Source organism: Hordeum vulgare, chromosome 5H, assembly GCF_904849725.1.
Source record: "Hordeum vulgare subsp. vulgare chromosome 5H, MorexV3_pseudomolecules_assembly, whole genome shotgun sequence".
In the NCBI taxonomy this organism is placed as follows: Eukaryota; Viridiplantae; Streptophyta; class Magnoliopsida; order Poales; family Poaceae; genus Hordeum; species Hordeum vulgare.
The window spans coordinates 302,650,138-302,666,963 of NC_058522.1; the positions used below are offsets into that span (position 1 = coordinate 302,650,138).

Below are 16,826 nucleotides of genomic sequence, written 5' to 3' on the forward strand. Positions count from 1 at the left end.
CAATAGGGTGACCCCACTGGCCGACCAGATCACCCATCCCAATCAGTGGGCCTTCATACGAGGACGCTACATCCTGGATGGGGTCCTGGTATTCCATGAGGTCGTCCACGAAGTCCGCACCAAACACCTTAAAGTCGCCTTCCCGAAGATTGATTTCCACAAAGCCTACAACACGGTCAGTTAGCCCTTCCTTCGGGAAGTGCTGCAATGGAAGGGTTTCGATGACCGTTGAATCTCCCGGGTCATGCAGCTAGTATCGTCCGGACAAACCGCGGTTAACATCAATGGAGAGAACGGCCCCTACTTCCCCACCCTGTGCGGGGTTAGACATGGAGACCCCTTCTCTCTGTTTTTGTTTAACATGGTTGCACACGATCTAGCCAATATCCTCGATAAGGCCAAATTTGCGGACATATCCACGGTGTCGTACCTCATCTAGTGGAGGGCAACGGTGTGTCCCTCTTGCAATACGCCGACGACACCATCATCATGGTCGAAGGCTCCCACACTGATATCTCGAACATGAAGTTCCTCCTCCTCTGCTTCCAGCAAATGTCAGGCCTGAAAATCAATTTCGACAAGAGTGAAGTGATGGTGATGGGTTATTCTACGTCTGAGACTCGGTGCATCGTGGACCGCCTGAACTGTCAGCTGGGAACCTTCCCCACCTCCTATTTGGGGATCCCCATCAGTCCCCCGCGTCTCTCGGTGGCGGACCTGCGACCTGTGGTGCTCAAGCTCCAGCATCGTATCGAACCATGGCACGGCCGGTGGCTGTCTAAAGCGGCTCAGACGATCCTCATCAACTCTTCCCTGTCAAGCCTGCTCATGTTCCTTATGAGCTTCTACAGCCTACACGAAACGCTTCACAAAGAGATTGGTTCCGTTCAGGCCCGATTCTTCTGGGCCGGTGATGGCGATAGGCGGAAGTATCATATGGTCCGTTGGCCCGAGATCTGCCAGCCTTGGGACCAGGGCGGCCTCGAGATCATGTCCTCCGAGCGCATGAACATTGCCCTCTTGTCCCGTTGGCTTTGGTGGATCGCTAATGGGAAAGGTGGCCTCTGGCTCTAGCTCATCCGCAATAAATACATGCGTGGACAGCCGCTCGCATTCCGCCAGAGATTGGGCGGCTCGCAGTTCTGGTAGTCGGTCATCCAGCTGCTCCCGGTTCGCCTCATCAGGACCTCCAATGAGGTGGGCTTCGGGACCTCCACCCTATTCTGGTTCGACCAATGGGCGGGCGGGACACCCTTTGCTACCCGCTTCCCCGACCTGTTTGCTATGAGGCGCCTGGCTTTCGTAGGCCATTTGGCCCCCGTACACCATTGCATGGCACGAGCTCCTTGCAACTGTCGCCCTGCGCGAACCGAGCGTTGACCAGTCTATCCATCGCACTTTGTGGCATCTTGAGCCTTCGGGCAAGTTTACCACGAAGTCCCTCTACCGGGCCATCGTTGCCAATCCCGTTACGAAGCCCTTTGAAATGATTTGGAAGATCACGCTCCCCTTGAAGATTAGAATCTTCATGTGGCAATGGATCCGCGGCCGGGTCCCTTTCGGAATGGAGGTACTCAAGCGCCACGGTCTGGGAGACGGTCTATGCACCCTTTGCACGACTGCGGAGGACTCCAACCACATATTCTCGTGCGTGTCCGCCGAATTCCTCTGGTCTTGCATCCGCGAGACCATTGGGGGACTTTGGTATAACACCAACTTCCCCAACCTATTCACCGAAATACAGGCCTCCCCTTCTTCGGGGCGGCACATTAGATGGCTGGTTATTGGTGTCCTCGCATGGACGCTCTGGACGGTCCGAAATAAGCTTGTTATTCAACGTGTGTCTCTTCGACGGGCGACTGACGCGGTGTTCAAAATGTGTGGCTTTATGCAGCTCTGGCGGCCGCTTAGTCGGCAACGGGACCAGGACGCCATCAACTCCATCAACGCAGACCTCCGGACGATGGCCATCCATTTGGTGCCACCGCTTCCTCCTTCACCACCCGAGCCGGATTAGCTTATGCATTCACGGTCTTTTCCACTTGCGTATTGTTGTCCTTTTGTTTTTAGGGCTTGTTGAGTTGTGCCCTCGACAGAACCCCAAGTAGTTGGTGTCGTGATACCTTGGTGTGTGTGTCTGCTTGGATTTGAAACTATGCATGTACTCGTGGTTTGGTGGTTGCTGTTGAAAATATGCCCTAGAGGCAATAATAAATTAGTTATTATTATATTTCCTTATTCATGGTAATCGTTTATTATCCATGCTATAATTGTATTGATTGTAAACTCAAATACATGTGTGGATACATAGACAACACACTGTCCCTAGTGATCCTCTAAGGACTAGCTCGTTGATCAAAGATGTCAAGGTTTCTTGACCATAGACATGAGTTGTCATTTGATAACATGATCACATCATTAGGAGAATGATGTGATGAACAAGACCCAAACTATGAACGTAGCATATGATCATGTCAGTTTATTGCTACTGTTTTCTGCATGTCAACTATTTGTTCCTATGACCATGAGATCATGCAACTCCCGGGCACCGGAGGAATGCCTTGTGTGTATCAAATGTCACAACGTAATTGGATGACTATAAAGGTGCTCTGCAGGTATCTGCGAAGGTGTCTGTTGGGTTGGCGTGAATCGAGGCTGGGATTTGTCACTCCGTATGACGAAGAGGTATCTCTGGTCCCACTCGGTAATACAACATCACAATGAGCTTGCAAGCAATGTGACTAAGGAGTTAGTCACAGGATCTTGTATTACACAACGAGATTGAACTACGTATAGAGATACCGACGATCGAATGTCGGGCAAGTAACATACCGATGGACAAAGGGAACAGTATACGTGATTGATTGAATCCTTGACATCGTGATTCGGCCGATAAAGATCTTCATAGAATATGTAGGAGCCAATATGTGCATCCAGGTCCCGCTATTGGTTATTGACCGGAGAGTGTCTCGATCATGTCTGCATAGTTCTCAAACCCGTAGGGTATGCACACTTAAGTTTCACTGACGATTTGGTATTAATGAGTTATGTATGGTGATAACCAAAAGTTGTTCGGAGTCCCGGATGAGATATCGGACCTCACGAGGAGCTCCGGAATGGTCCGGAGGTAAAGATTTATATATGGCAAGTCATATTCAAGGTTCCGAAAAATGTTCAGGATTTTTCGGTATTGTACCAGGAAGGTTCTAGAAGGTTCCGGGGTGGGGCCCACCAACATGGGGACCCACATGGACATGGGTAGTGTGGAAAGTCCCCACACCCCTAGTCTAGGCGCATCAAAATCTCCCCTTAAAAGGAATAGAATCATATCCCGAAAGGATAAGATCGAGACCCCTAGAAAGGGGGACAGTGATCGGTTTCCTTCCTTCCCCCCTTGACCAACGACCCTAGGGGCTTGGTGGGCAAACTACCAGCCCCTCCCACGCGTATATAAAGGTGGGTAGGCACAAGGGGGCTGGGGACTCTCCAACAGCGCATCCCTGTCTCTTCCATAGATCAACTTTCTTCATTAGACCGGTTTCGGTAGTGCTTGGCAAAGCCGTGCCGGGACAGCTCCACCACCGCCGCCGCCATGCCGTCGTGTTGTCGGAGAACTCATCTGCCTCTTCGCCATCGCTTGTTGGATGAAGGCGCTGGAGAACGTCATCGAGTTGTACGTGTGCTGAACGCGGAGGTGACATCCGTTCGGCACTAGATCAGGACGGATCGTGATGGGATTGCGGGACGGATCGTGATTCAATCGCGAAGGCGTTTGACTACATCATCCGCGTTATATACGCTTACGCTTAGCGATCTACAAGGGTATGTATATGCACCCTCCCTCTCGTAGATGTTAGTCTCCATAGACTAATCTTGGATGAGCGTAGGATTTTTTTTTGTTTCCCATGCGACGTTCCCCAATAGTTGCTTTTATTATATATATAAAGCGGGGCGAAAGCCTTTTTCGGTAAATACAACAACAACAAAAGCGTATAGTCCCAAAAAAGTTGGGGTAGAGTAGAAGTGAAACCCATAAGATCTCGCGACCAACACATGGTTCTAGCACATGGATAGCAAGCTTCCATGCACCCTTGTCCATAGCTAGTTCTCTGATGAGACTCCAGTCCTTCAGATCTCTCTTTGATCTCTTTACACGCTCCTTCCAAGTCAGGTTTGGTCTTCCCCGACCTCTTTTCACATTATCAGCACACTTTAGCCGTCTGCTATGCAGTGGAGCTTCTGTAAGCCTACGCTGAATATGCTCAAACCATCTCAGACGATGTTGGACAAGCTTCTCTTCAATCAGTGCTACACCAACTCTGTCTCATATAACATCATTCCAGACTTGGTCCTTCCTTGTGTTACCACACATCCATCTCAACATGCGCATCTCTACCACACGGAACTGCTGCACATGTCGCCTTTTAGTCGGCCATCACACAGTGACATACAACATTGTGGGTCGAACCGCCATCCTATTGAACTTGCCTTTTAGGTGTTGTGGCACTTTCTTCTCACAAAAAATGCCAGAAGCTTGGAGCCAATCCATCCATCCGGCTTTGACTCGATGGTTCACATCTTCATCGATATCCCCATCATTCTGCAGCATTGACCCCAAATATCGAAAGGTGTCCTTCTGAGGCACCACCTGCCCGTCAAGGCTAACCTCCTCCTCCTCGTGTCTAGTAGCACTAAAGCCACACCTCATGTACTCAGTTTTAGTTCTACTAAGTCTAAAACCTTTTGATTACAAGGCTTGATGCTTAAATGATAACATATTTTTATATTATTTTCAAAACTAGTCAAACGTATCATCGCATTGGCGCTTATAGAAATGACATATTTACACAATCCATATCGGTGCAATCTAGACTAGCATAAGAGGTATAGTGAATATTAGTAGTTAAAGGGTGATAATAATACTCGTTGCTTTCACAGGATTGCTAATGGGAGGAGGAAAAATCACGTTTTGTCATTGAAAAAGGAAGATGCTATGATTCAAGGGACTGCTAATCTAGTGGAGCATGGCACTGAGTACTATAAAGCTTTATTTGGTCCTACACATGGTTTCAAATGTTTTCCGTTTTCATGGCAATGGAGAGATCCAAGGCAAAGAATCTCATAATTCCAGCCAATCTCTTCAAGAGGACCAAAGAAGAATATGAAGAGCACATACCTGTTGGAGATATGGACACAGGCGAAAAGATGCTCGAAGAGATGAATTTAATTTGATGGCTCACATCTTAATTGATATAACCATCATTCTACAAGCATTAACCCCAAATATTGAAGGTGTCCTGAGATACCACCTGCCCATCAAGGTTAACCTTCTGATGTCTAGTAGTACTAAAACCGCACCTCGTGTACTCAGGTTTAGTTTTACTAAACCTAAAACCTTCCGATTCCAAAGTGTTATATTTGTATGTGATTACATGCTAAACATGTTGAACGCTCATGTCATGGGCTGGTGGGTTGGAGCGGAGGTTGCAATCATGAGAGACGGGAGACGCCGAGGCGCAGGAGCATAGGGGTGAGAGATTAGATTGTTTGTGCTTAATTTCATTGATCCAAATGCTGGCTATATAAAGCGTGATTACAAGACTAGACTCCTACTCCAATTGGGAGTTGGCAGGGTAACCTTCTTCGGGACTGAACTTTCCAACTAACCCATACTCCTAATCTAACACAACTTCTATAATTAAACCAGGCCATAGTTTAGGCCGTGCAGGCCCAGACTGCGTGGGGCCTGCCTTGCGTCGATAGGGCTAACCCCACATGACATATCCCCTCCATTTTGAAACAGCTCGTCCTCGAGATGGAAACCTGGATAACGATCACGGAAGGTAGTGACATCCTCCCATGATGCAGGAGATTCCAGCTGGTCCTCCCATTGAATGAGCACCTGTTGAACGTCGTGAGCAATACGAGCACACAATGCTTGGACATGAGTTGGATGTACTCGACCTTGAAATAGCGGGGAAGCATCGACGGAACTTTCGATGGCTCACCATGGTATTTCTTCAGGACCCCGACATGGAAGACATTGTGAATGCGGGCGTGTGGGGTAGCTCCAAACGGTAAGCAACCGTATCAATTTTAACGAGGACTTTGAAAGGTCCATAATATTTGGGAGCCAACTTACCTGTAGCGTCTACTCCAAGGAATGCAGCCGACCGGTGCTGAAGACGTAGCCAAACCCACTCGCCAATATCAAAAGAAAGGGCCCGATGCTTATCATCATAGTAATGCTTGTACTGCTATGCTGCCCGAAGGAGACGCTCACGGATGTCGAGTATGAACTGATCACGGTCGACGAGCTGTCGTTCCACCGCCTGATCGCGAATTTTTCCCGGCGTATAATCCTGGAGTGAGGGGGGATCCCGTTCATAAACCACCCTGAAAGGAGTATCCTTCAATGCTGAACGGTACAAAGTGTTGTAGCAGTACTCCGCCCAAGGTAACCATTGTAGCCACTACCGTGGGCGATCCCCCGTTATGCAACGCATATTCATAGTGATGACGCGATTGATGGCCTCTGATTGTCCATCAGACTATGGATGGAAGGTCGAACTCATGTGCAAGCGCGTCCCTGCGGCGGCAAACAGAGCCGTCCAAAAGCCCGAAGTGAAAACCACATCCCGGTCCGAAACAATGGACGTTGGAAACCCATGAAGTCGGACAATGTTGGAGAAGAAGGCTTTAGCAATAGACTCAGTAGTGTACGGATGCGCCAAGGGTATGAAATGTGCAGACTTGGAGAAACGGTCCACGATAGTCAGGATCACACTCTTGCCGCCCACCTTAGGAAGTGCCTCAGTGAAATCCATGAAGATGCCTTCCTAGACACGAGATGGAACTGTCAAGGGCTGCAACAAGACCGCTGGATGAAGCTGCTCTGCCTTGTTGCGTTGACAAACCTGACAAGCGCGAATATACTGCTGAAGTGTTGCCCTTGCTTGCGGCAGATGGAAATCCCGGTGAAGACTATGACGCAACTTCTGGATACCTTCATGGCCGGCATCATGGGCTGCAACCAGGACCTCCCCGACCAGCAGTGATGCGGGTGACACATAAGCCCGCTACTGGATGGTGACAATATCATCCACGAGAACCCAAGGCTGGCCCAACTCACCAGATTCGAGTTGTTCCCGTAATGTGACGAGTGTCGAGTCCGTGTGAGAAACCTGACGAAGAGCTTCGAACAGATCAAAAGCAGGCCCGTATATGGCGAGTGCCTGGTCAGCAAGAGCATCACGGTGAGAAAGAGCGTCGGCAACGATGTTTTGGTGACCTGGTTTATATTCCACCTTAAAGTCGAACCCTAACAGCTTGCCCATGCAATGATGCTGAGGAATGGTAGTGACGCGTTGGTCCAGTAAAAACTTAAGGCTGTAGTGGTCGGTTTTGATGACGAACGCACATCCCAAAAGATAGGGCTGCTAGTGGTGCACGACATGCACCAAACCAATGAGCTTCCGCTCGTAAGCGGTGAGTGAAGCATGGCACGGGGCGATGGTTTTGCTAAAATAGGCAATGGGGCCGCCACCTTGATGCAGGACTGCCCCGAAACCCGATCCAGAGGCATCACACTCCACAATAAAAGACACTGCAAAATCCGACAACTGAAGCACAAGGGCGATGGTAAGAGCTGTCTTGAGAGCTTCAAAGGCAGTAGTCGTGTGGGGACCCCGACTGGTGAGTCGAGATTGCCGTGCTGAGTGATCCCAAGGATCAATGCTCACTGAACACAGATACTGAATAATAGAGTCTTACATCCAAATACCAAATATTACATCACATGATCGAAGGGTCAGGTTCACAAACAGGGCCTAAGGCCAAATAAAGCGGGTACAACGGGTAGCGGAAACTCATAAGGGCTAAGCGGGTGCCCATGCCATCAAGCCTACACGGACAAGCATTCTGACTTGGAAGCGTCCTAGATCGCAGGTCCGTCTTCGAACACGTACTCATCGCCAAACTCCGATCCTTCCTTGTCTGGTCAATATTATAACCAGTGGCAAGCCAATGAGTACTTTTGAATGTACTCGCAAGCAGCCCATGACATGAACAATGAAAGTGAAGGATAACAATATCATGCATCTTTAGTGTAACTCATCTGGGTGGAATGATCATGTATATGCATCAAGCTAAAGAATTACTTTTGAAGAACATGTTACAGATATCAACATATCTGCTAAGGGTTGAACCATCCGGGTTCACCCTCTATGCCAAGTCATTGGACTTGTCATAACCTCAATGTATCAACTGTGGGTTAAACCATCCGGGTTTACCCTATATGCCAAGTCACCGAACTTGGTCATATTATTATCTTTATTATAACAACACCTTTTTAACACCACACACACACTCACACTTGGTTTATGCGGAAATATCAGGACGTATTTTAAGCAGGATTACCCAACTGTCCTTGACCGTGGACACGGCTATTCGAATAGTTTACACTCTGCAGAGGTAGTACGCTGGACCCACGAGATCCGGGAAACTTCCGTGTCATCCACGACTCGCGGTATATCACATATACCCGAGGTAAGTACCCGATCATCATCTTTCCCTTGACGATACTAGACAGGAGGTCCACTCGATTGGTACCCAGCCCACATGTTGTACATCTTACGAGCACCGACTCTGGACAGTATCAACCATGCGGGGACCAATGGTGTGCCTGGAACTCATAATAATGGCATAGTCGTCCTACCTGGCACGACCCCATCACGAGAGCGACGACAATCACTCCCGCCACTAGTAATGTGGCTCTTTGCTAGTACCGACCAGAGTAATCAACAAAGCCCCATCACATAAAGGGGTATCGTGGTCGTACTGGTAAGGTTGGTACGGTCGACACATCATAAATCTAACCCCCTTTCCGAAACCATACTCACACAAAAACACCGGTGCATAACTTCACCAAAAGTGATCACCAACTCATCATCACCCTCGGGCATTAGTGGCACCCGACGGTTTTTTATAAACTCTTGATTTAACTCATCATCATGCTCATGATAATATGCTCTATCTTTACTTGTCAACATGGTATTAACATGATCCTCAAGGGGTAGGGTCAAGCTCAATGCAATGATTCTGTAACTCTACTAGTCAGCATGACAGTAGCATGATCCTCATGGTAGGGTCAAGCTCATCATGCTTGTGCTCCGAGGATCCATATGTATAACATCACTATCATGCAAGTGCTTCGAAGAAGCCTTCGGTACCATCACACCAATGATGAACCGGCATTGTGATCACATGCATCGGAAAAGTACTTGCTATTCTAGCATGCATCAATTCATATGCTTAAGTCATGGTCAAAGGGCTGCTTGCCTTGGTCAGCTAAATATCCTGGGTCTTCGAGGTCTTCCGCTCCGAATCCTTCGTCACTCGGTAATTCTATCATCGAGAATAGAATAAATAAGAAATAGCTCACACAAAAACAGATCACAAACCACTTTTAAAAATGTTGCAAGTCTTGGTAAAAATCAGGTTGTTACTTTGAAAAATATCTTCTCTTTGTTTTTACTAGCAAAGCATTTTTAATAAATACAAAACAGAAGCAAATTATTGCTTTTAATGCCTTTATATTGTTATAAAACAGATTATGCTTTTGAAAATATCAACAATGGCAGAATCAAATACTACTCATTTTTAGAAAAATATCAGTTGAAGAATCATATTTTTCCAGTGGATAGTTATTTTTACAAAAATTATTTAGTCTCAGGTTTTAAAAATAAAAGAAAAGGCCAAAGACTGGCATGGGAAGCAGGACGGCCCAGCCAGCCAGCACGCTGCCAGGCGCGCGTGCGCCAGGTTTGAACCTGATGTGCGGGCCCCTGGAGTCAGCGGTAGTGGCTGCGCGCGGGGCAGCTCCAGGACGCCGACACGTGGAGCCCACCTGTCGGGTTTTTCCCCTACCTCCAGCCAGAGAGGAGGAGACGAACACCGGCGAGGCTACCGTCGTCCATGGGCCTAGCTAAGGGCAGGAATGGGTTCAGCATGCCTCCGCCTACCTGTAGGTGGTCGGGACAGCGCCAGAGAGGCTTGGAGTCGCCGTCGACAAGGTGGACGTGGCGGAGGAGTTTCGGGAGGTGGTTGAACTGATAGCTAGGGGCACGGAAAACCTCGGGGCTGTTGGGGAAAAGGTTCCTTGTGTCGAGGGGAGTGTTCTGGCGGGTTGAGTGTCGCAGGAGCCGGCACGTAACCGGTAATCGACCGGAGCTCCGAGGCGGAGGGGCCTTAGTCGATCTCGAGTACCGGGGCTCTGCGAGCTCGATTGGGTGGTTAGGGGGAGCTAGTGGTCGTGCAGAGGCTGTTGGAGGGGTGCTGAGGCGCCGAGGGGCCTATTTATAGGCTAGCGACGGTGAGCCGAACTCTTTGCGCCGGTGACCCACCGTGGCGCGCGTGTGTGCACAGTGAGGAGCTGGCTGCGAAACCACGGTCTCCGGACGTGGTTTAGGACGCTCTGAAGCATCGGCCGCAGAGGGAGAGAGCGTGGGGTCGAGCTGCAGCGTTCGTGCATGCTCGACCGAGTCGGGTGCGAGCAGGCACGCGTCGCCCGAGCTCTAGCGCGGGGGAGGAGGGTCCCTGGCGGCTACTTTACACTGAGGGGTTGTCGAGGGAGGTCTTGGACACTTCACGGGAGGTTGGAACCGGCCGAGAGCGTCGTCCCCTTCTCGGTTGCTCCCTGTAGCGCGTCCGGAGCGCAGTTTTGGCATGCCACGGCATGCTGGCGCGCTCTAGGGCACTTCAGACGTGTCCCTCATGTCCTGGGTGTTGCTGGGAGTGTATATAGCCGTTGTGTGCTAGTGAGAGCACCGACTGTTCAAGGGGGACATGGTTTACTAGTGTTGCCAGTGCTGATCTGTGGCACAAATTGGAGTTTTTGTCACTTGTGCTTCGAACTGGGGAGGGGCCAGTTGACTGGGTGTTTAGGTTGGTCTGATGCACTAATACAACAAGTTTGAGGCTCTGACATGGGGTAAAACAGTGGCTAGGTGGGTTTTTACCTTGCTGTCAGAAGGTGTTCGACAGTGGTTTGGGGTGCTTCCACTCCACCACTGGAACTACCACTTAACAGATTTGGTCTTGGGGTTAAAGTAGAGGCTTCCACCAATTTTGAGCTCCATTGCACAAGTTTAGCTTTGTAAACTTGAAAATGCATGAAAATGGCCAGATCTGTCTTCTCCAAAGGGAGTGTGACTAAACAGAGTCTAGCAAATCTCATTTTTAGTGTGGAGTCCTCATTTGAGGTGCAAAACACTCCTGCAAAGTTTCAGCCCCATTGGACAAACTTTGCTATGTAGAGTTGTTCCAAGTCTATTCTGGACAGAGAGGGTTTTAGGCTCATTTGGTGACTTCCCCACCTTGGATCAAGGTGAGAGTTTATGTGGGCACCAAATATAGCTTGGGGAGGCTCCTGTAATTTAATGGGATTTTATTGAGAATATTTCCTTATGAAATATCTCAAAAGGTTAAACACACAGAAATGGTTTTCAGGGTTTTACTCAAATAATTATAATATAAAATAGGGTTGAAAATGTTATGTATGGAAAATATATGTCCTTCTGAGTTTCCGTGAATTTACTCAGAATTTTCTAAGGCAGGGAAGCATTTTTCCTTGTGGGAATATCATTTTTGGCCTTAGAAACAGACATGTATTTAAAATAGAAAAACAATGTTTTAAATCATTAAATAATGTTTTTGGCAAAACATAATAGTATTTGAGTTCAGATCACCAACTTTGGTTGGGAGTACTACTAGACATCATGAGCTAGTAGTGTAACCCAAGCAAGGTAGAGGTGATTTGATGTCAAAGAAAAGAGTTTTGGAAATTCATTTTAAATAAATAAATGATTTAGCCATGGGTTTGGTTCAACAAGCAACAAGCATACAATCATACAAGGCATTCATGGCATTCACAACATCATTTGAAAAAGTTTTAACAAGCCCTGATTTTTGCAACTCAAAACATTTGTGGTGACAAACAGGGTGTGACAAGTCGCTGGAGGCGTCCAAAGAAATCAGTCTTTTTTGAGGAGTGTTGTGAGGGGAGCTGCAATGGTGCCAAAATCCCGGATGAACTTGCGGTAGTATCCGGCCAGACCTAAGAAACCATGCACATCGCGGACATTGCGCGGAACCGGCGAGTCCACCATAGCGAGAATCTTGTCTCTGTCCATGGCAACTCCTGCAGCGGAGATGACGTGTCCCAGATAAGCCATGGTTTCCACCCCAAAAGAACACTTGGAGCGCTTGAGAAACAACTAATGTGTGCGCATAGCCTCCAAGACGAGCTTGACATGACGTAGGTGATCCGACCAGGACGAGTTGTAGATCAAGATGTCATTGAAGAACACAAGCACAAACCGGGGGAGGTAGGGACAGAGGACGTCGTTCATGAGTGCTTGGAACGTTGATAGGGCATTGTTCAAACCAAAGGCCATCACCACAAACTCAAAAATGCCCTCATGTGTGCGAAACGTCGTCTTGTGGATATCCTCAGGGGCCATCCGAACCTGGTGATAACCTGACCGAAGATCCAGTTTCGTGAAAAAACGGGCGCCCTTCAGCTCATCCAGAAGTTCATCGACAACGGGAATTCAAATTTTGTCCTTTATGGTGACAAGGTTGAGACCACGGTAGTCGATACTGAAATGCCAAGTCCCGTCATTCTTTCTGACGAGTAGAACTAGGGATGAAAATGCCGAAGAACTAGGACGGATCAGACCACGAGCCAACATCTGTGAACATTGGTGCTCCAGTTCGTTCTTCTGAATAGTTGGGTAGCCGTAGGGGCAAACAGCAACCGGTGGTATCCCGGGAAGAAGATGAATATGATGGCCATTAGCACGCTGCGGTGGCAGACTCTGAGGGTCAGCGAAAACGTCGGCGAATGTGGCCAGAAGGCTATCCAGGAGGTCCTTGCCTTCACACGCATGTAGGTTGGCAGGTCGTCCGAGGGAGCCAAGTCCCAACCACTCCACACGGTGATCCGAGTGCGAAAACGACATCCACTGCGTCGTGAAATCCCAGAGAATTGGCCCATGAGCTTTAATAAATCGTGTAGCGAGGATGATGTCGAACCCGCCCAGTGGGATGGAATGCAGATCCAAAACGAAACGCTCCTTCTCAATGGTGACCACAGCTTGCTGCAGGAGTCCCACAGGTCACCTTATCGCCATTAGCGACCGTGACTCCCATGCGACGATTGGAGGAGAAAGGCAGCCCGATGATGATGGCTAGCTCTTCGTGGTTGAAGTTATGAGTGCTGCCCGAGTCAAGCAAGGCGACCAGGTCACGGTCCCCGATGCACAGAGTTGCCTGCATTGTGTCGCTGGTGCGAATACCGGTGACAACCAAAAGGGAGGTTTGTGCCTCCTGGAAATCCTCAAACTGCTCATCTTCGGCATAGGCGGACTGAATGTAGAACAACCGCTTGCAGCGACGGCCCCGCACAAACTTCTCTTCACAGTTGAAGCAAAGACCCTTAGCGCGCCGTTCATCCATCTCGGTCGGCGTGAGTTTCTTGAAGACAAGCACGGGCGAGGGGCTAGAGGAGTCTGGTAAGGTCAGATTAGGTGCGCCCATGGGATGGAGTGGACGACCGGGTTGTGCAGCGGGGGCCGCGGTGCTGGTGACAGTATTGAGGTGCTCAAAGGAGATTGCTAAGTCCATGGACGTGTCCGAAGCCGTTGGTTTCAACATCTCAACCTGAGTTTTCATGGGCTCGCCCAAGTTGTTGTTGAAGATATCCCACTCATCGTCATCGGCAATGGGCTGCACCAGAGAGAGAGATTCTCTAGGAAGCGCTTGGAATATTCTGGCACGGTGCCGAAGCGGCGAGTGGAGATCAGCTCGCCAAAGGTGTTGGCGCGTGTTGGTGGACCGAAGTGGTTGGTGATCACTTCATGAAACTCTATCCAGGATGGCCACTGGTCCAGCTTTGCCTCGAGGTGGCCATACCATAATGCGACGACATTGGTGAGGTGGTAGGATGCGAGCCAGGTTTTATCACCCTCCCGCGTCTGTTGGCCCAGGAAGAACATGATGCAGCGCGTAAACTAGGGTCGTGGATCGCCAGCCCCGTCATAGAGGGGAAAGTCGATCTTGTAGAGGCGTGGCACTTGATCTGGTGGTTCGGACATGGCAGTCGGGGGTGCGGCGTGGGATATCTCGAGTGGCCGCAGGAGTCTGAGGCCGCCTAGTTGGGGTGTGCCCTTCCCTTCAAGCCAGAGGAGGGCTAGGTTATGCGCGCACTATTGCTGGGATGTATCGGCGAGCTGTCCCTAGAGTTCCTTGAGCATGTCTGCGATGGATTTGAGGGTGGCGCGGTCCTCAGCACGCTCCGTCCGTGCTGTGTGGTTCTCCTCAGAGAGGTTGTTCAGCATGGCGACCACGACCTCATGATCCTCGTGTTGTTTGAGCACAAGGTCTTCTAGGGTTTGCGGCAAGGGTGCAGGCGGCACAGGCGGTTGATCGACGAAGAATCTGATACCAAGTTCTCATGGGCTGGTGGGTTGGAGCGGAGGTAGTAGTTGCGAGAGACGCGAGGCCGAGGGCGAATCCCTCGCTGGCCTATCGCTGGAGAAGGGGGTGAGGAGAGGCGTCGGGGCGCACGAGCATAGGGGTGAGAGATTAGATTGTTTTTGGTTAATTTTATTGATCCAAAGGCTGGCTATATAAAGCCTCATTACAAGACTAGACTCCTACTCTAATTGGGAGTTGGCAGGGTAACCTTCTACGGGACTAAACCTTTCCAACTAACCCAGACTCCTAATCTAACACAACTTCTATAATTAAACTAGGCCATAGTTTAGGCCGATGCAAGCCCAGACCGCGTGGAGCCTGCCTTGCGCATATAGGGCTGACCCCACATGACATCTCGCCATTGAAGCAGTCTAGGTCGTTAGATTGACTTGGTTCCATGGCCAAGATTAGTTGGATCTGCCCCTTTGAATCTTTTGATATTGGTATAGATACAACATTTGGCTCCAAATCTACTACTGAAAGGAGATTAATTAGTTGTAGTATGCAATAACAATATTATATTTTAATTCATCTTCTCTATGAATGTGATGGAATTGAGATCACATTATAAAATAAGCAAATTGCTAAAAATAAAATGCATGAGGTAATGATGTGCACCTGTTGCGCAATAATGGGGTCATCCCTGCTACGGTTGACAATATAATTAAGCAACAAGTCCAAATGATCCAACACTGCGATATATCCATATAGTTCTACCGGACTGGTGTTGATAGAGACACTAGCCAATTTTAATGAGAAAACTTGCATCATCGGGCATTTATAATGCACACAACACCTTTCTCGGTCAGGAAAGCAATCCGCTGGCTCCGGTAGCATCATTGGCTCAAGTTGTGCTTCATTATATATATAATATTAAATAAAGATGTACTCTAAAAGTATAATCATGCTTTTCACGCACATATCTGAGTTCAAATATAATCACCTAATCAAATGCCTCCAATGTTACTATTATTGAATACCAAAAAAATAAATACTAATCGAAGAAGTGAGGAGAATGACGCAATGCTACATGATGGAAATACTGAAACAAACTATAAGAGTAGTGGTTAACAAGACTTCAATGTGTGTATGGCAAAATGTTTAATGAAACAATATGTTAAACTTTCTTGATCTTTAGAGAACTTCATAAGATGTTTGATCTTTAGAGAACTTCATAAGATGTTTGTTATCCATAAGATCCTTTTTGCTTTGGTGATGGATGTGGTCACAAGGGATATAAAAGGAGATACCGCATGGTGTATGGTCTTTTTTTTTGACTGAAATGGTGTATGATCTTCTGAGGATGATGTGTGATACGTCCATTTTGCATCATGCTTTCATGTTGATATTTATTGCTTTATGGGCTGTTATATTACTTTGTGGTACCATATTTATGCCTTTTCTATCTTATTTTGCAAGGTTTATTTGAAGAGGGAGAATTCAGGCAGCTGGAATTCTAGACTGGAAAAGGAGCAAATCTTAGTCCATTATTCTGCACATCTCCAAATGCCTTGAAAATTTACGTGGAATTTTTTGGGGATTATATAAAAAATACTGGGCGAAAGAAGTACCAGAGGGGAGCTACCAGGGCGCCACAAGCCCTACCACCGCCACCCCCTGGTGGCGGATGGCAAGCTTGTGGGCTCCCTGACGGCCCACTAGCTCCCCTCTTTTGCAATATGAAGGGTTTCGTTCCAGAAAAAAAAAATCAATCGGGAGCTTTTTCGTGGTTTCACCACCGCCACGAGGTGGAACTTGAGCAGATCCAATCTAGAGCTCCGGAGGACGATCCTGCCGGGGAAACTTCCCTCCCGGAGGGGGAAATCGTCGCCATCATCATCACCAACACTCCTCTCGTCGGAGGGGAGGCATCTTCATCAACATCTTCATCAGCACCATCTCCTCTCCAATCCCTAGTTCATCTCTTGTAACCAATCTCCGTCTCGCGACTCCGATTGGTACTTGTAAGGTTACTAGTAGTGTTGATTACTCTTTGTAGTTGATGCTAGTTGGATTACTTGGTGGAAGAGTTTATGTTCAGATCCTTGATGCTATTCATTACACCTCTAATCATGATTATGATTATGCTTTGTGAGTAGTTACTTTTGTTGCTGAGGACATGGGATAAGTCATGCTGATAATAGTCATGTGAATTTGATATTCGTTCGGTATTTTGATATGTTGTATGTTGTTTTTCATCTAGTGGTGTTATGTGAACGTCGACTACATAACACTTCACCATATTTGGGCCTAGAGGAAGGCATTGGGGAGTAGTAAGTAGATGATGG

At 48.2% G+C, this 16,826-nt stretch overlaps 1 protein-coding gene across 1 annotated transcript in view; it reads right to left on the reverse strand.

Moving 5' to 3' along the window:
* Window positions 1-16,826, reverse strand: part of LOC123395928 — an 80,162-nt gene that overhangs the window by 52,139 nt on the left and 11,197 nt on the right. Inside the window, exon 3 of the mRNA XM_045090952.1 lies at window positions 15,157-15,392. Coding sequence (XP_044946887.1) covers window positions 15,157-15,392 — 236 coding nt within the window. The remainder of the gene's footprint in view (window positions 1-15,156; window positions 15,393-16,826) is intronic.